The 18613-nt window shown below is 48.9% G+C and overlaps 1 protein-coding gene, 1 long non-coding RNA gene and 1 other non-coding gene across 5 annotated transcripts; all 3 read left to right on the forward strand.

Moving 5' to 3' along the window:
- Window positions 1-2312: 2312 nt before the first annotated feature.
- On the forward strand, window positions 2313-6083 carry LOC123838745 (uncharacterized). Of its 3 annotated transcripts, none has more exons than XR_010411210.1 (4): window positions 2313-2410; window positions 4758-4862; window positions 5277-5345; window positions 5820-6082. It is a non-coding gene; the product is annotated as an uncharacterized LOC123838745 (transcript). The 3 variants fall into 3 exon arrangements; XR_006789501.3 differs by lacking the exon at window positions 2313-2410 and adding an exon at window positions 3538-3658 and having other exon boundaries at window positions 5820-6083; XR_010411209.1 differs by lacking the exon at window positions 2313-2410 and having other exon boundaries at window positions 4696-4862; window positions 5820-6080.
- Window positions 6084-7482: 1399 nt separating this feature from the next.
- Window positions 7483-9478, forward strand: LOC135364331 (uncharacterized). The gene is made up of 3 exons (XR_010411211.1): window positions 7483-7565; window positions 8203-8269; window positions 8886-9478. It is a non-coding gene; the product is annotated as an uncharacterized LOC135364331 (long non-coding RNA).
- Window positions 9479-15653: 6175 nt separating this feature from the next.
- LOC123838758 (glycosylation-dependent cell adhesion molecule 1-like) lies at window positions 15654-17891 on the forward strand. The gene is made up of 4 exons (XM_045867786.3): window positions 15654-15751; window positions 16614-16685; window positions 17172-17402; window positions 17655-17891. The coding sequence occupies exons 1-4, from the start codon at window positions 15688-15690 to the stop codon at window positions 17783-17785; spliced, it is 498 nt and encodes a 165-aa protein (XP_045723742.1). The 5' UTR covers window positions 15654-15687; the 3' UTR covers window positions 17786-17891.
- Window positions 17892-18613: the final 722 nt, after the last annotated feature.

Genomic DNA, 18613 nt, shown 5'->3' on the forward strand with positions numbered 1-18613 from the left:
CAGCTCTTCACCTAGATACATGAGATGTATCTCTTTTCTTTAATATCTGTATCCAATTCTTTTCCAGGCCCTATACTTTGGGGTAATATTTCACCTGGGCCCTGTTACAAGGTGACAGGGCATTAAAGCATCTGCCTTCTGCTCAGGTCGTGATCCTGGAGTCCGGGGATCGAGTCCCACATTGGGCTCCCTGCTCAGTGGGGAGCCTGTTTCTCCCTCTGCCTCTGCCTGCCATTCCCCCTACCTGTGCTCACTCTCTGTCGAATAAATAAGTTAAAAAAAAATGTTTTTCTGTAACAAATGTCTCACTCCCATTTATGTCAATACCTGCCTCTTTAATTCATGAGGCCAAGGGGAGGATTAGGAGAAGAAAAGGGCTGAGCAGTGACATTTGGAAAGACCCTGCTCTGTGACAGCTCTAGTGTTGATGCCAAAGTTCTAATTTCCTCTTAGAAAACTTGTGTAAATATCATGGTTTGCTCCTGCTGGATTTTTTGATGTGCTCATGGAGACTGTTTGGGATCTAGAGTCAGAGCCTCTCCTACTATGGTGTATACACGGACACACAAACACATGCACATACAACCCAGGGCACTGATGTAGTCAAAACTCTCTCCTGACCTTCAAGATCTCCCCATCAAGTTAAGGCCACCACCATCTTCAAGGCTCCCAGGCCTGGACCCTTAGGCAGGCAGTCAATGCCAAGTCCTATTCCTCCATTAATTCAATGCATCCCTCTTCTTCACCTACTGGCCACCATTAGATGCCATATAAATCTTAAATATCAAATCACACAGGGAGGTAGTGGGCGAGCAGTTAATTTAACCCTGTTCCCACTCACCATGTCTGGAGCAGATCAGCTTCCTGAATGTGACGGTCATCTTACCTGGAGGTTAAGGATGGGTGAAATGTGGGTTAAGGATAGCCCAAAAGGACCCACTCCTCATGCCTGTAATGTCCCACCTGATCAGTTTTCTCTTCCTTTATCTAATGAGGAGACTAATGCTCTGAACCCAGGCAGCCAAGCACCATCATGTTATAAACTTCCTGATACCCCCTTTCCACACCAATCTCCAGAGTAGCCTTGAGGCAGAAAAGCCTGGAGAACAACCTGGGGCTTGGTGAAAGCCAACACCGAGCAAATGGAGAATCACAAACTGGTATCCAGGACCCTATTCTCTTCTCACCAGCCCCCCAAATGGCTCCTGTTTCTCCATGATTCCATTCTATTTAGCATTTAACACCAGCCTGAGCCAAACCTACCCAGAAAGATGAGCCCTCTGCAAACTACAAGTATCCCACACATCTGCATAGAAATTTATTGTCTAAAAAATGCTTTGCCGTGTATTATCTTAATCTCCATCACTGTCCTCTACATAGGAGCCATAACTCCTAGATGACAAAGGAAAACCCGAAAGTCTTTCAGTATATAACAGTGTACTGCCCTATGTATATGACAAACCCAGAACTCAAGGTCTGGGCCTTTTGAATCCTAGCTCAAGGAAGGAAGAAATCCCAAGTCAAAGAGAATTATCTGCTTTTCTTGATTGTTGACACCATGGATCAGCTCCCCTACTGAAGGGAGAACCAAGTTCCAACTTCAGTGAACTACCATGGTCCTGTAATCAGAAGATCCTCTCAGAAATGTGGGCTCCCATCAGTTGGACCTGAAGATAGACATTGACAGGGGCCCATGTGGAGTTTGGGGAGTTCCTCCTAGGGGATAGATAATAACTTCAAGAGCAGGAAACAACTCGAGAGAAGTCATTCATGCCTCCAAAGCCATCCCCTCAAGAGGAGAAAGGAGCCATGAACTCAGTCCCCAAATGTTCTGAGTGTGGCCTCCCAGGGAAGGAAACTCACTTAGTGTGGGGAAACCTTCAAGCCTCTGCACTAAGTCCTGTGCAGATCAAGGCAAGGGGTAGACAACATGATCTTCCAAACCCCCAACCTCCTCCTGGGGTGATGCCAGTCCTACCAATACCCTCAACAGACACATTCCAGGATCTCCCCAAACAAAACTTTTTCTGCCTCTGGTCCCTGAGATCCCAGAGATTGAAACCATAGGGCGAGTGGGATGAAGAAGAAAAGAGGGAGGAAAGGGATGGCTGGAAGTCAGTCAGGAAAGGACCTCCCAGCAAGGATGCCAGGCATCAGCCAGCCCCAGCTAGCCCTTGTTGACTTAGCGAGTGACAGTTTCGGGAAGAAGAGGAGGAGGACACGGAAGTCACACCCCTCCAAACTTGATTCCCATTGGCCCTTGGTATCCTTAAAAGGGCCCAGCAGTATCAGCACTGGTATTCCCGGACCCTCTGAGGATTCTGTGGTTATACTCACTTCTCATCCCACAGCATGAGATTCTCGGCTCTCCTCTTCCTAGCAGCTCTGGCTGGAGCCTTGGTCTATGCCAGTGAGTATGGCCCTCCCCCTGCACCCCACCCAAACCCTGACAGTCCCAGGCTTATCTCCACTCTTCATTCCTCTCTTTCTCTCCCAGTGCTGTCCTGGTTCCTCCTGCCTCTGCAAGTAACTCCTCCCCCCAGTTCTCCACACGTAGCCTCTTTACCCCATTGGTCGGGGAGCAGGAATCCCCTGGCCGTGCCTGGTCTCCCGGCTCATCCCCTCACACACCATCCTTTACCCACTATGCTCTAACCACATTGGCCTTCTTGCAGGGCTTCTGGGCCACCGAATATAGCTGGGCAGGTTGTCCCCAGCACAAGGGTGCCAGGCAGGGAGTAGTGGAGGCTAAAATTTAGCCCACACTCCACTTGCTAAGTGGAATGGCCTGCCAGTGGCCTTGTCTCTCAGGATGCCTCTTCCTGAAAAGAGCCAAAAAGGCACTATTCAGGCCAGGACAGCCCTGCTGCTCCACGAACACTGGGACCTTCCTTCTTGCTCTTCCCTCTGCCTGGAACTCTTTTCCTCTCCCTGTCCCCTTCCCCCAGCCAACCCAGAATGTCACCTGTCCAACGCTTTCTCATCTGTCAAATCTCAGTTTAGATATCAATTCTTCAAAAAAGAACATGGAGGAAAAATTAGACCCCTTATCACACCACGCTGGACTTGCCCTTCCAGCACCATCACACCATGACTTGAGAATTATGTACTGGAATGGACGCTGGGTCAGGGCGGGGTCTTTCCACTTCCTCATCACTGAATCCCTTCCACTTAGCAGAGAGCTAAACATCATGTTGAAAGAATAAAGAGAATGAGGGCTGGGATCTAATCCCAGAAATCATTCAGGCATGGCCCATGGCCCGTGCACTGTCCCCTTCTGCCACAGAAGAGCCTGAGCCCCTCCAACCACAGCTGGTTCCCCAGCGGGGATCTCAGAACACCCTCACAAGCCAGGGGTAATGTCGGGGAGGGCAGTTCTCAGAGAATGTTACACTTCTCCCAGGAGAACCTGCTTCAAACAGCTGTAGGAGGGGTTAAACACCAGACAGACGGCCCTGGCGGATCTACCAATGAGGCAGAAGGGCACATTTAACCAATAGGGAAATGGGTCTCCCTGTGTCCACAAATGCCCCTGAGAGCTGAGGCTAAGGAGTGGGAGGTAGGAGGGCTCACAGGGGTCAGGTTCAGTCCTCACTGTCGCCTCTTTCTTCCACTGCAGAAAGTGCTTCCTCTGATCCCACCCCGGGGGCTGCGGCCAGTGAGTCCTTCCCTCCCTCCTGTCCCTGCCTTCAAGGGGAGAGGCTGACAGCAGGGGATGGGGGTAGAGACTGGGAGAGGAAGTAGGGGGCGGGATTGTGTCCTGCTCTTGGTGATAATGGATTGGGGTGGGACAAGCCTAAGGATGAAATGGAACAACCCAGGCATGCAAAATCAATAGCAAGAATGGGAAAGTTGTGAATAAAAGGGAGAAAAAGATGAGGTTAAATGATAAGGGAAATTTCCCATGTGGTATTAATACCTTCACCTGCACACTCCCGACTCCTTAGCAAGGTGCCCACTATTCAGCCTCAGACATCATTTCTAACCCTGTTTTCCATGCTTCTCCTTCATGTACCGCCCACATCAGCTAAATTGAACTGGTTTGCATTCCCCACACCTGTCCCATACATTCCTCGCCCTGAGTCCTGGCTGACTGACTTCCTACCCCCAATGAAGCTCCTTTAGAATATCCCTCCTGCCAAATTCCTGCCCTTCAAGACCCAGCTTCTCTCTGACATGCTCTCTGATTCCACCTAAATATCCTAGCCCAAATCTCTCCCCAACCCTACCCATTAGAAGTGCCCAACCCTGCCCACCTTCCAAGAGGCACTGTCTTAGTCCATCTGGGCTGTACAACAAATCACCATAGACTGGATAGCTTAAACAACAGAAATTTATTTCTCACAGTTCTGGAGGCTGGAGGTCCAAGATCAAGGTGCCAGCATGCTTGAGTTCTAGTAAGGACCCTCTTCCTGGTGACAGACTGCTAACTTTTCATTATATCCTCACATGGCAGAAAGAGCCATGGAGTCTCTTTTATAAGGGCACTAACCTCATTCATGAGCGCTCCACCTTCATGACCTCATCACCTCCCAGGGCCCACACCCTAGGACCATCATATCGACGGGTTAGGATTTCAATATATGAATTTGGAGGGGGAGAACATTCAGTCCATAACAGGCACTTGTGTGTAGAAATCTTATCACTTCTGGGTCCTGGCACCCAGCACGTATTAGGTAACCCAGGGCCCTGCCACTCGTTCCAAAAATAAAAAACACTTTGACTTTGCTAAAATCAACCAACTGGTGTGTTTGTAGCTGAACCTGAAGGGACTACATCTGCTGCAAAACCTGCTTCACCCCAAGAGCCAGCCCAGGAGCCACATGGTGCCACCCCAAGTCCAGAAGAGCTAAACCCACTGAGTAAGTCTCTGTCTCTATGCCAGATAACAACCCAGAGAAGTCTCTGGTGGCAGGCCTCCATGACGCTTCCACCCACAGAGACGAGCCCGGGGAGAAACACATATTCATTCACCTGAGCACGAAGGCACAAACGGGGGTGCACACCGCACCCACACACGGAGCTTCTGCCACGGAGGATTTTGCTGCCTGTGTGGTTTCTTTCCTGACCCTCCTATAAGAGGGCCTTCCTATAAGAAAGAAGCTGGGCCCCTCAGCAAAACTTCTTCACTTGAGGAATTTGTATCGGGACAATGTCTGGTGAGGGGTGGGAGGGGGAGGTGGGAGTTTTCTTGAAAGTGATGTGACTTTTCTGCTACTGTGATTGTTCTGCTCCAAAATTAGAATCCCTGACAAACAAAAGTCTCTTGGTCACAGGACATGGCTTAGAAAGAGCAAAAAAAGCAATGCATAAAAGACTTCAGTTTAGAGGACGTCTTTATGAGGGTGAGTGCATCCCAAGGCAAAGCCTTGTGGGAACAGGAATACTCACCATCCATCATCCAGGGGCAAGAGGTGGGCAGGAACACCTGACTCCACCCCACACAGGACACCTGCAACCACCACAGCCCCTCCCCTCCCCTTGAACCTTTCCTCCTTCAAATGTCTCCATTTGTGCCTTTAAATGTCTCCCAATTTCTCACCCACACTCAAACCACATGGTTGCCTGATACTAGATTGCCCCTGCGGTCTAAGCCCCAGCCTTCTCACTGCAGAGCCTGCCCAGGTGGGGAAGGGGCATGTCCCACAGCCTTTGGTGAATCTATGAATCTAACCTCCCTCCATCCCTCCAACTTCTGTGCAAGGCCCTCCAGGGGCTGGGCGAGGTTGGAAAGCAGAAGACAGAGTTGAGGGGGATGGACAGGGTGGGGCTGGTGCCTGGAGCCCATGAACCTCATTCTCACCTCTGCTTCCTTCTAGATGTAGCTGAATGGGACAAAAATCTGAAAAACTTGGCTGCAAAACTCAATGTAGTTGCAGTCTGAGAAGCTGAAAAGAATGGGGTCCCTGGACTCAAAGCCTTAAACATGCTTGCAGCCCAGCATGATTAAACTGAAGCATCCAACTCGCTGTGTGTCTGTGTTCTGTGGGGTGGGTCCTGGAGGAGATGGAGAGCAAAGCCCTACCTAGAAAGCCAAGAGGCCCTGGGTGTCCTGACCCGGGCCCTCGGCCAGTCACAGCCTGCCCTGAGGATACAGCCTCTAACAAGCCCTTTTATTCACACTGAGCCACCGCCCCACGTGCTGGGCCTCCTTCTACTGCAAATGCCACTCCGGTTCTGGCCTAATCCTTCACATACAGTGCCTAGTGACATTTTAGCGTTTCCAAAAATTAAATCAACCTCCAAAGAACCAGGATTTGTCATCCCCAAAATAGTCAAAGCCTGAGTCATTCTATTAAAGCCATTTTCTGGTGCCCTTAATAAGAATTCATCCCTCCTGCCTTCCATTCACACTTCCTACACTGGGCCAAAGGGAATGGCAGTGGTTAATTAGATCAGATCAGTAAAATAATGAGCCACTGCAATGATAGCCGGCACTTGACTAGAATTAGATCCAGGGAGGATGCTGACACAGTGGGTCCCATAGTGACAGCTCATGGGCAGAGCTGACAACGTACTTCTCTAAGGGACATGATATACTCAGAAGAGCAAAATCAAGAACACCTTGTTTGTAACCAGATCTGCCATATGTATACTTTCTGCTCCACAAAAGGAAAACATAATTGAAGACAGCGATCCTTAAAAAGAGAAGAAAACTGGAATCTGGCTGGGAGGAGGGGGAAACCAGGAGCTGTTTAGTGGGTATAGAGTTTCAGTTTTGCAAGATGAACAAGTTCTGGACATTGGTTGCACAACTACCAGTGAAAATACTTCAAACCAGTGAACTGTAGAGTGAAAGTGGTTTCTATGGTAAATTCTATGTTGTGGGTATTTTACCACAGTTAAAAATTAAAATTAAAAGTAGAAAACTTTAATCTATAGGTTGAAAGGAAAAAGTGATTCAAAAAGATCAACGCTGGGGCGCCTGGGTGGCTCAGTCAGTTAAACGGCTGCCTTCAGCTCAGGTCATAATCTCGGGGTCCTGGGACTGAGCCCTAAATTGGGCTTCCTGCTCAGCTGGGAGCCTGCTTCTCCCTCTCCCTCTGCCCTCACCCCCTGCTCCTGCTCGTTCACTCTCTCTCTCTCTTCTCTCAAATAAATAAATAAAATTAAGTTAAATTAAAAAAGACCAATGCTGAGAACTGGCCTAATAAAATTCCTTATCTTCGAAGACAAAGAAAGGGTCATTGGGCATTTAGGCAAAACTATCAACACATTTACTGAGGGGAAAAAACTATTCAGGTTGCCTCCAGACTACACCACCAAAAGACAGTGAAGAAATCTCTAAAGTCCTCTGGGAGAAGAAAAGTGAGACCCAAATACTTTGTACTAAATCAAACTATTTTACCAGGCTAAAGGCAACAGACAAATATTTCCAGCATGCCAAATTCAGGGAATTTCATTCCTATGAACCCTTTTCAAAAACACTATTAGACATAAACTCTAGCCAGCCAAGAGATAAACAGAGAAAATGAGGTAAAAGGATTAGCTGTGAGTGCTAAATCCATTTCAGTGCAAGAAAAAAAGCTAAAGTTGTTGCAGGAATTATGATTACAGGGCAGAAGGTAAGTGTTAAGAACTATGAGTATGTAACCAAAGATCAGCGTGGGGATGAGGGGGTAGAAAAGCAAACAGGAGTTAATATAAATAAGCTGATGTGAGCAACTTTTGTAGTTAGAGTATCAAAAACTATTTTTAACCTGCTAAAGCAAGTAACAAAAGTATAAAGGAAATTACTAGAGGAAGTAATAAGTCCATAATCCATGAAAATCAGATGGTCAAGAGAAAGGGAGAAAGTAGAAATACACTATTTTAATTATTGCTAGTAGGGGGAATCAACTCTACATAACACAGAATTGAGTACATCATTTGAAGTTATGGTTATAAAGATAATCAATAGAACCATAACCAAACTATGAATCTTTTATGTTATCAGAAGTACTTCACATAAAAGAGAAAAAAGAAACACAGATCACATAGCAAAATATGAATGATAAAATATTGTAAGATGGAAGGACAGCATGAAGAAGATAAAACTAGGACCAAACACACCTCTCATATGAATAAATTTAAAAAGCACACATTCATGCATTAAAAGCAAAAGATTCTCGGATTGGACCACAAAGCAAAACTAAACTGTAAACAATGAATTAAAAGATAAATCAATAACAACGTAACTGCTTCATTTTGTCTTCCTCTCAGCCTGCCCCATTGCTGACTTCCTCCCTGAATAATTCAGTAGGAGCACCAGCAGGCAGAGCCCAGCAGGGTAGGTATCCACCCCGGCAGGGCAGGGCAGGGCAGGGCAGGGCAGGGGGATTTCTGGGAAGCCGGAGCTCGGTGTTGGAAGTGTAGAGAGATGAGGAGGGTGTCTGACGCCCAGGGGCAGCAGGGGCAAGAGGGAAAATAGCGGCCTGGCGTGGGGTATCAGAGCCCAAGCAGCATGGGGAGGGGGCTCTACCCATAGCAGGGTGAGTGGGCCTGAACTGTCTGGTGCCAGACTGAAATGGGACGTAACAATAAGAACTCATGGTTTTCAGGGGCTCCTGGGTGGCTCAGTCGGCCGAGCATCGGACTCTTAGTTTTGGCCCAGGTTATGATCTCCTGGGTCATGAGATGGAGCCCCGCAGCGGGTTCTGTGCTGAGTGGGGAGTCAGCTTGGGATTCTCTCCCTCTACCCCACTCATGTGTGCACATGTGCACTCTATCCCTCTCTCTCAAATAAATCTTTTAATAAAAAAGAACTCACAGTTTTCAGTATATATAAATAGATGTAGAAATACATCTAGATGTAAACGTTGCATGTGTTACTTATTTGTACAAATGCACATACATACACACATACACGTGTACGTATGTACATACATACCTACGTATATTCCCAGCTGTGACCATGGAAGGGCCTGGAAGCAGCGACATCTCAAGAACCATGAGCACACCTAGAGCCCATATCCTTGCATCTAAATACCAGTAAGAGAGCAGAGGTCCTTGGAGAAATGGCTGATACCAGGCGGGGCTAGAGCAAAGAACATGATGAGTCTGGAATGCTTTGTTGTGCCAGAAGGAACAAAAAGCGCTCAAAGAATGACGGAGACATGACAAAAGAATACGGGAGCTGACCAGAAGGCCCACTTACCCCCACCACTGCCCGCTTGTCTCAGGCTAACCACGTTCCATGGAAAAGAAAAAGATTATAAAAGATTATAATAATAATTAATAATGATAGTAACACAATTATAATTCATTGACTAAAGAGGAAGTCATGAGTCCATATTGATAGAAATAAATTAATGAATAAATGGAGAAGTGAGAAAAAATTTTCCTAACAGCAGAACGACAGCTAATGAACATAGTGGGAATGATTGAACTAGAAAAATCACTATTTGGCAGCCACAGGAATCAATAATTCAGCCAGGAAGCATGAATGAGGGCTAAAACTAATTGGTAGAAGTTTGATGAGGAACAGGATACTTACATAGCCTCAAAGTACCTTCCAACAAAATATATATTAATTACAAAGAGGGAAAAGAGTGGGTGGCTCACTTGGTTAAGCATCTGCCTTCTGCTCCGATCCTGATCCCGGGGTTCTGGGAACAAGCCCCTCTTGTGGCTCCCTGCTCAGCGAAGAGTCTGCTTCTCCCTCTCCTTCTCCCTCTGCCTCTCCCTACTGCTCATGCTCTTTCTCTCTCTCTCCCTCTCTCTCAAATAAATACATAAAATCTTTTTAAAAACCTGGGTGGCTCAGTTGGTTAAGCGACTGCCTTCGGCTCAGGTCATGATCCTGGAGTCCCGGGATCGAGTCCCGCATCAGGCTCCCTGCTCGGCAGGGAGCCTGCTTCTCCCTCTGACCCTCCTCCCTCTCATGTTCTCTGTCTCTCATTCTCTCTCTCTCAAATAAATAAATAAAATCTTTAAAAAAAAAAAAAGCGGGGGGAGAGTAATCCACAGTGGATTACTGTGGATTACTGGCAGACATCACGTTAATCAGTGATGATCAAGCAAAGTTAACACCACAAAAATGGAACAAATCAAAATTATGAACCACCTGATAGAATATACTATGAAAAATACAGTATGACTTCCTGATATTCTTGCCAAAAAAGCAGAACCTCGATCTAATCATGAGGAAGCATCAGATGAACCCAAACTGGGGGACATTCTACACAAGGGGGCCTCTACGGTGCTGAAGAGGAAAAGCCACAAAAGTCAAGGAAAGACTAAGGAACTGTGACAATGACATTCCATACGTAATCTTGGACTGGATCCTAGTGTCATACGGGACATTGCTGGGACATCTGGCAACATTTAAATGGGGCCTGTGAATCAGACGGCGATAGGGCATCAACAGTGGAGTGGACATCGTGTGTGTGGTTGGAGGGAGGTGGGTAGGGGCCTGAAGAGGAGAGGGAAGGAGCATGCCCAGAGCCCCGTGGGGGGAGGGGGGGATGCTGCTCAGGAGGCATCCTGGTAACTGCCGCTCTCACAGACCCCCAGCCCAGCGCGCCAGGCCTTCTGGGGCTCGTGGGCAACATTCTCGAGGCCCCATCTCCCAGATGGAAAGGTTTCCCACAGGCTGCCCAGGCAGAGCCAAGTCTGGCTCAGACCTTCCTACAGAGAAACTGGACCCTGAAGAAGGGAAGAACGGCCTCACTCAGGAAGAACGGCTGGAGCCTGACTGAGAAGCAGGACAGACGCTGCTCTCCCTCCCTGTACGCTCCAGGGTGCCCTGGAAGTAAGATCTTTCTGCCCTTAGCTGCCCCTTGCTGATTCCCCCCTGAATCCCCTCCTTCTCCGCCTCCATTGTGGATCCCTCCCTCTGGCTCTGTTACCCTCTGAGCAACCCTGGCAATGGCCCTATTCTCCTCTCTGTTCTAGTAACAGACCCCTGCTGCCCCTGGGGATGAGATGCAGGCTGGGAGGTGTTTACGGGCAGAAACATTGATTTCCCAGGATAGTCAATGGGTGTGGGAGAAACAGCACAGAATATGTAAAACGGAGCCCCACTGGGAAAGCAAGGGCTGATGGTTGCCGTCCTGTGAGCCACGGTGGGAAGAGCACGGAAATCAGAGCCAAACAGATCCGGATTCAAATCCCAGTCATGCCAGGTGACATCTCTATCACCTTGCTAAATCTGGTTAACCTCCCTGAGCCTCAGGATCCCAGTCTGCCATCCATACCACCCTGCAGATCAGTGGGAGAATTAAATTCATTGTGTGCCTGGCTCAAGGTCAGATCTCACAGAATGTGAGTCTCCTCCTCCTTCTCTCCAACCTACAACATTCCAGCCAGCAACCACCATAATAATCACACAAATACACACACACACACACACTCAAAACAAGACTCCCTGCCTTCCAAAATTCTTCTCAGAAAGAAAAATTTGAGCTTTGGTCTAGAAGCCATTCTGTCAGCCAAAGGGAGTGTGTCCCTCAACACCGCTGCATCAGAAATGCCCTGGACACTGATTTCAAAACGCAGATTCCTGGGCCGCATCCCAGACCTGCTAAGTGGAGGGGGAGGGAGTTTCCCAGCTGATCCTGGGGTACCCTGAGGTTCAAGACTAACCAGCCTGATGCTGTACCCCCTCTTTTAATGATCATCCTGGTGATCCTCAGACATCCCTGTGGACCTTTCTTCTCTTTGTTGAGGAGAATGAGGCCCAGAGAGCGGAGCAGCTGCTGAAGGCCCACAGGCAGGTGATGACCGACTGGAATTTGAATGCAGGTGTCCTAACTAAAAGTTAATGGTTTTTTTAATGAAATAGGCTTTTTCAGGTTAATAAGACTCACTCAGGTTACAGCCAGTGACGTGAAGGGGAAGAAAGGAAGATCAGGAAAGCATCTCGGCAGGCCTCATGGGGTGCCCCAGCAGCAGCCATCCTGCTGTAACTTCAGGCCCCCCAAGCATGAGTGCTGACCTCTCTCTGTCTCTTTGGCATCTCTGTCCTCCTCTCCTCCTCTGCATCTATAGTTTTTACATCTTGGTGAGTTTTCCTTCTTTCCGTCTCACATTCCAAATTCACTGAGAGGCAGCTCATTGACTTATTTGGAAGCATCCAATAGGGAGGACCAGAGGACCAGGCCTCCACAGAAGCCACTGGGCTTCCTTACACCCAGCCTGTTGGTGATTACCTCCAGATAAGACCCTGACTTCCTCACCAAACAGGAGTGGCCAGAGTAACAGGACCGTCTGCCCAAGGTCTGGAACTTGTGTGCAGAGAACCGTTGTGACCTCTCTCCTCAGAAGGGAGCTACATGCATGGCCCTTGGACACCTCTGTCATCCATCTTTCCCCTACGCCAGAATCCTTAACTGAGAACACAGGATGAGGCTGGGCTCTTGGAGGGACAGATGGTGGAGTCTGGAGGCTGGTCTGGAGCCCCGGGGTAAGATTGCCATATCTAGCAAATAAAATACAGAACACCAGTTAAATGTGAATTTCAGATAAACAACAAGCAAATTTTTAGTATAAGTATGTACTATTTAATATTTGAGACATACTTACGCTAAAAAAAATTATTCACTGCTTATCTGAAAATCACATGTAACCGAGTGGCTTGCATTTTTGTCTGGCAACCCTACCTGGGAGAGCAGGGACGAGGTCTGTTTTGCCCAGTGTTGCAGCTCCACGACCTAGTTCATGCCTGGTATGTGGTAGACACTCAGTACATTCTTCTGAAATATTTAATTGCTGAAGAAGGCCTCTCAGAGGTCCCTCCCTCCCCACTAAAAGTAAATATATCCCCAAGGGGCCAGCTTTGAACACAGAAATGGACTCATTCAATTTACTAGACTGGAGCACTTAGCTAGTGTGAAGATCTGCGCTAAATAAATTGGAATACAGAGATAAATAACCTATAAATCTTGTCCTCAAGATGGTAATTAACCAGTAGGAGCAATAGATCTGAACAGAGAATTACAATAGCGTATGATAAATGCTAGACAATGTCCCCGGAGGCCAACGCCAGGTAGATTGGGCTCACCGTCTTATCTTCAAAACTTGCAACCTGGCAGGCCCTTGATAAATAGCAGCACAATGGAAAAATGAAAAGATGGAGATAGGAACAGTGTACTGCAGGGCCACAGAGGTGAGGTGACCAACTGAGGGAGGCTCAAGGGTGAGCCAGTTGGGTTCACTCCAGGGAGGAGATGACAGCGGATGTGGATCGTGGGAAGGCAGCAGACAGAGAGGAAAGAGGCTTCCCAAGCCAGGAACAGCATGAACACACAGAGTACTTCAGGGAGTCATTCACAGGGTGAGAGATGAGGCCAGAAAGGTAAGCCTGGAACACATGGCCGAGGGGGTTGGGCTTTATCCTAGGGGTGATTCTAAAATCCAAAAAGTCCTTAAAGACTTTTTTGAGGCGAGCCATGGCCTGCATGTCAGAAGATCCCCCCAGCATTAGCATGGAGGGTGGACAGCAGTGGAGACAGACTGGAGGCCAGAGTCCAGTGAGAAACTACTGAAGTAACCTAGTATGCAAACGACAGAGGCCCAAACTTATGGGTTACAGGGGATATTGGGAAATACGCCTGCAGGGCTAAACCACGTCCTCAAGGACTCGCTGTGAATGGCCCCATCTGTCCCCGCCCTGTTCCTAAGTGCCCTGGGCGGTGGGTGGGGAGGCTGCCGCTGAGAGGGGGAACTGGGGAGGGAGGGGAGGTGGGAGGCGGCCCAAGAGAAACTTCCTTCACTTCACGGGCTTGCCTAAGGAGAGAGAGGGGTGAGAGCGATTGGAGGATGACCACCAGCCCCTAGGCTCTTCCCTGCGGCAGCTGCCCGAGGGAGAAGGCCTCCCCTTGGTGACAGAGTGCTGTCTCACTGTGGGCTACAGGTGGGGTCTTACCCTCACTGGGGCCCCGTGCCCAGCAAGCTGTGCTCCCTGTTGAGGACAGGAGGTTCAGTCTCGGGGTGCAGCAGCCCCCTCCTTCCTGGAGAGGATCCCAAAACATGTCCCGGAGAGATCATCAAAAATTCCAACCTGATATTTACCCAAAGAATACAAAAATACTAATTCAAAGGGACACATGCACCCCGATGTTTACAGCAACATTATCAACAATAGCCAAGTTATGGAAACAGCCCAAGCGTCCCTCCACTGATGAATGGATAAAGAAGATGTGATGTATATCTACAATGGAATATTAGCCACCGAAAAGAATGAAATCTTGCCATTTGCAACAACATGGATGGAGCTAGAGGGTATTATGCTACACGAAATAAGTCAGTCAGAGAAAGACAAATACCATATGGTTTTACTCATGTGTGGAATTTAAGAAACAAAACAAGCAAAGGGGGAAAAAAGAGAGAGCGAGGCAAACCAAGAAACAGACTCTTTTTTTTAAAGATGTATTTTATTTGAGAGAGCGAGCTTGCGTGTGAGCAGGGGGAGGGGCCGTGGGAGAGGGAGAAGCAGAGAAGCCAACTCCCTGCTGAGCGCAGAGCCTGACGGGGTGGGGGGCTGAGATCAGGACCTGAGCCGAAATCAAGATGCTTAACCAAATGAGCCACCCACACATTCCCCAAGAAACAAACTCTGTACTATACGGAACACCCTGCTGGTTACCAGAGGCGAGGGGAGTGGGGGGTTGGGGGAAATAGGCGATGGGGATTAAGGAGGGCACTTGTGATGAGCACCAGCTGATGTATGGAGGTGTTGAATCACACCTGACACTTATATTACACTGTATGGTAACTAACTGGAACTTAAATAAAAACTTAAAAGAAAAAAATTCCAACCTGATAGGGGCACAGGAGACCAACTAACTCAGCCCTAGGTCCAGGACCAGCCCCAAGTCCTAGGTGCCTCCCCCACTGCCTCTCATGTGCCCCTTTGGGCAACTAACTCACTGCTCCATCTCACCCACTCCTGGAACCACCAGACCCTGCTTGTGGCAGGCAGAGTTTAGAGTTCGACTAACCTGGGTTCAAATCCACCCAGATTTGTGATCCTGTGCGAGTCACCTCACCTTTGTGAACATCACTTTCTCGGCTTGATAAATAACACATACCTCACAACCATGATGAATTAAATAAAATGTCCCACATGAACAAACTCAGGACAGTGCCTGCCATGTAGTCAGCATTCCTGTAACTGCCTCACTCTTTCATTCCCGAGCTGACGGGAAGTTTTATCTGTAGCCTAGCAGACGGCCTAACCTTTCCTTCGTTCATTCGCCCTACTACCGGATTCTGGTCGCCTTCTATGCCCCAGCTCCTTTCTAGGTGCTGGGAAAATAATGGCAAGCAAAAACCTAATCCCACCACCATGGAAGTTCCATTCTCCTGGAGTAGGTAGGTATTAATTAAGTGATCACACAAATAAAAATAAAATTATACCAATAATGAGTACCATGAAGGAGAGAAACTCACACCCACTTAGTTATTGCAAGGACTTCCCGAGATGGAGCCTGGGGCTGGCATACCTTTGGCATGGCCCAAGCCAGGGGAATGCTAGGGGCCTCACTTTCCTCTTAACTGGTTTCCCAGAAGACCCAGTTCCCAAAAACAAATGTATAGAATAGGGAACTTGGGAGGGGAAACCTGGAATGCCCCCAGATCCAATCCTGAACCAGGTTCCCCAGAGCCCTTCCCTACCCCCAAGATAAATAAAGGCCCTGCCAGGCTGCTCCCTCAGCAACGCTAAGCAGCCTCCCCAGGGCAGATAGATCCTGCTACAGCTCCACCATGAAATGCTTCGCCATCCTGCTGCTGGTCAGCTTAGCTTCCACCTCTCTCGCCATCCCTAATGGTGAGTCTGGCTTCTGTCACACTCTTTGTTGTCCTCAGAGGTCATCGAGCTGTCAGCTGGAGAGTCCTCAGCACTAGGATGAGCTCTCCTTAATCCTGTAATGTGCTGTGTGGAGACGTTTGGAGATGCATAACCAAAAGTGCACGCCTGGGTGGCCCAGGCGGTGGGGCGTCTGCCTTCAGCTCAGGTCATGATCTTAGGGTCCTGGGATCAAGCCCCGATTTGGGCTCCCTTCTCATGGAGAATCTGCTTCTTCCTCTTCCTCTGCCCCTCCCCCCTGCATGCTCTCTCTCTTCTCTCTCTCTCAAATAAATAAATAAAATCTTAAAAAAAAAGCGCACACCTGGGAGGACTGAGGTAGGAAGGCAGGGGACTAGGACGCATGACCCCAGGAATCCTGTACCCTAGAAAGCCTGGGGTTGGGGCCCAAGGAGCCCCCTGGACCCAAATCAAGGTGGACTGTGGGTCAACAGAGATTCAGATTAGATTCCCACCTCTGAGGATGCTGGACGCCTGCCTTCTTTGGGCCTCCCTGCCTCCCTCTGTAACAATGAGGCCAAGACATACGCACGCATTCATTTAGCTGCTATTTATTGAGCACCTACCCTGTCGCAGATACACAGCTCTAGGCACTTGGGCTACACGAACAAAATACAGAGACCTCGGTCATCATTGAGATTTCCTTCCAGGAGAAAGAAACAGAGAATCAGCATATTAAATAAACTGCATAGTGCGTTAGAAGTGCTAAGACCTAGAGCAGGATAAGGAAGGTGGACATGCTAGGGTGGGAGGGGGTACCTAGAAGCATCTCCCATGTTAAATGTCTTAAGACCCCTGGAGACTTTAACCTCTTCTTTTTCAGAGCAAGAAGATGAAATCCACTTGGAGCCTCAGCCCACACATGCCTATAAGTCTCATGTTGGCCACCTTCAGAGTAAGTTGGTGGTAGTAAAAGACTGTCCAGCAAATGATGAACTCTCCAACTGAGGAGGAAGCAGAGCAAAGGCATCCCTCCTGGTGCTGGACCTTAATCCTTTCCGCTGCACTAGTTGGCCAACACCTGGGGGCCAGGAACAATCTGAACAGCACTTCATGCTGCATAGTCATTGAAGATGGGCATAGGAACTACATCTCAAACCCAAATGCTAGCAGGTGGGGAGTGTCAGCTCACCCTGAAATGAGGAGGCTGGTGAACTTGCTAGAAGTAGAATTCCTATTCCATGGCATTCAAAATCAAGGATGTGCCTTTCAGGTGCTCATAGATTTGGATGCTGGCATGGGACCTCAATTCAGGTCTACACCGACTGGGTAATGACTCAGCGGTGACCCGCTCTGCATGTTAAGGGATATGGCAGAGCACCAGCTGGCTGTTTCTTACCGTGAGCTCTTTCCCTACCCCTCATTCCCTCTATGTCCTCAGTCCTAGCTACTCAGCTGATTCCTGAAAAGGACCATGTCTCCATTGAAAACTCTTCTGAGGAAACTCCCATCTCCAGCGAAGAGCTGGGTTTTGAAGAGGAAGATGTGATCAAATCTACCAGGAGACCAAAGAGTCAAAAGCTCGAGCTGCTTCACCCCATCCCCCAGGAGGCCAGTTTCAGAAACACTACCCCTCAGTCAGAAGAAACTACGGAATTCACTCCGAGGACTGGTAGGAGCCAGGGCCGAGGGGAAGAAGCTGGGAGGGAGGGCAATTAACAGAAAAAGGCAAGGGCCCGACACCCCCTTGGGGGGAAATGTTGGGGTTAGAAAGAATAAGGAAGGTACAAGAATTAAAGGTAAATGAGCCTCAAAGGACCCACTGACCGCCTGCAACAGCACCGTGGAAGGCCGCGGCTGGAGTGTGGGGGAGGCATGGGGGGCACTGGCCTCACCTTGACATTTCTTTCCCAATATTTCCCAGCAACCACCCCAGAGGGAACACTGGCCGAGCTCGGCCATAAAATCGGGAAGAATCTGGACAAGATCATGAAAGAGACCATGAACTATCTGAAAAGCCTACTCCCTCATGCCTATGAAGTCACGAGGCCCTAGTGACAAGGAGGCCCAATCCCAGGCTGGGCCAAAGCCGGTGTCCACAGCACCCACATTCTGCTCGCCCCGACCGCCAGCTCTCAGCCCCTCACATTCCTTATTAAAGCGTTGCATCCCCAGCTTGGCTCTCTGGTGGCTTTGTTGGGCCAGGAAGCAAGGCTGGAGGCCCCAACTCTACTAGGATGCTTCCTGAGTTACCCCGTCGCTCTAATTTTAAACCTCTCCTCAGCTTACAAACCTGTTCAAGTCTCCACATCCCAAAATATCCTCTGCGAGGTCTTGACTCCCCTCAAGCTGTCCCTCGTCCTCCTCATGCCCACTGCCTCCATGCTCCCTCACCCCCCTGCACTCCTCATCCCCCTGCCATCTGCCTTTTCACACCCGCCAGCCCCAAATCACCGACAGCAACAAGCCCGGTGGCTATTTCTGGTCCCTACTCTCCTGGCTATCTCTGCAGAACTGGACACAGTTACCCCTTCTAGAAACTTTCTCCTCACTGACCTTCCTATGTGCTATACTCGACTGGTTCTCCGAGCCCCCCATTCCTTTCCTGGCACATTTCCTGATTGTGCACTCTTCGTTCCCAGGGTCCCATCCCGTGCCCTCTTGTCTTCTCTCCGCCTTTCTTCCTCTACATCCCCATCTACAAGACTGCTGCTTCACCTCAGGGTGGGTGGCTCCCATTGACCCACTCACCAAACATCCACCAAGGGCCTACACACACCATACTCATCTCCCTCATGTGTGCCAAACTCCCCCCAACCCTGGCCAGTGTTCACTGTAAAGGCATATGGGACTCAGTGGAGAAAGAAGAGAATGGGAAAATAA

The sequence above is a fragment of the Mirounga angustirostris genome, unplaced genomic scaffold (assembly GCF_029215605.1).
Source record: "Mirounga angustirostris isolate CCGP_5_RB_7025 unplaced genomic scaffold, mMirAng1.0.hap1 SCAF_5, whole genome shotgun sequence".
In the NCBI taxonomy this organism is placed as follows: Eukaryota; Metazoa; Chordata; class Mammalia; order Carnivora; family Phocidae; genus Mirounga; species Mirounga angustirostris.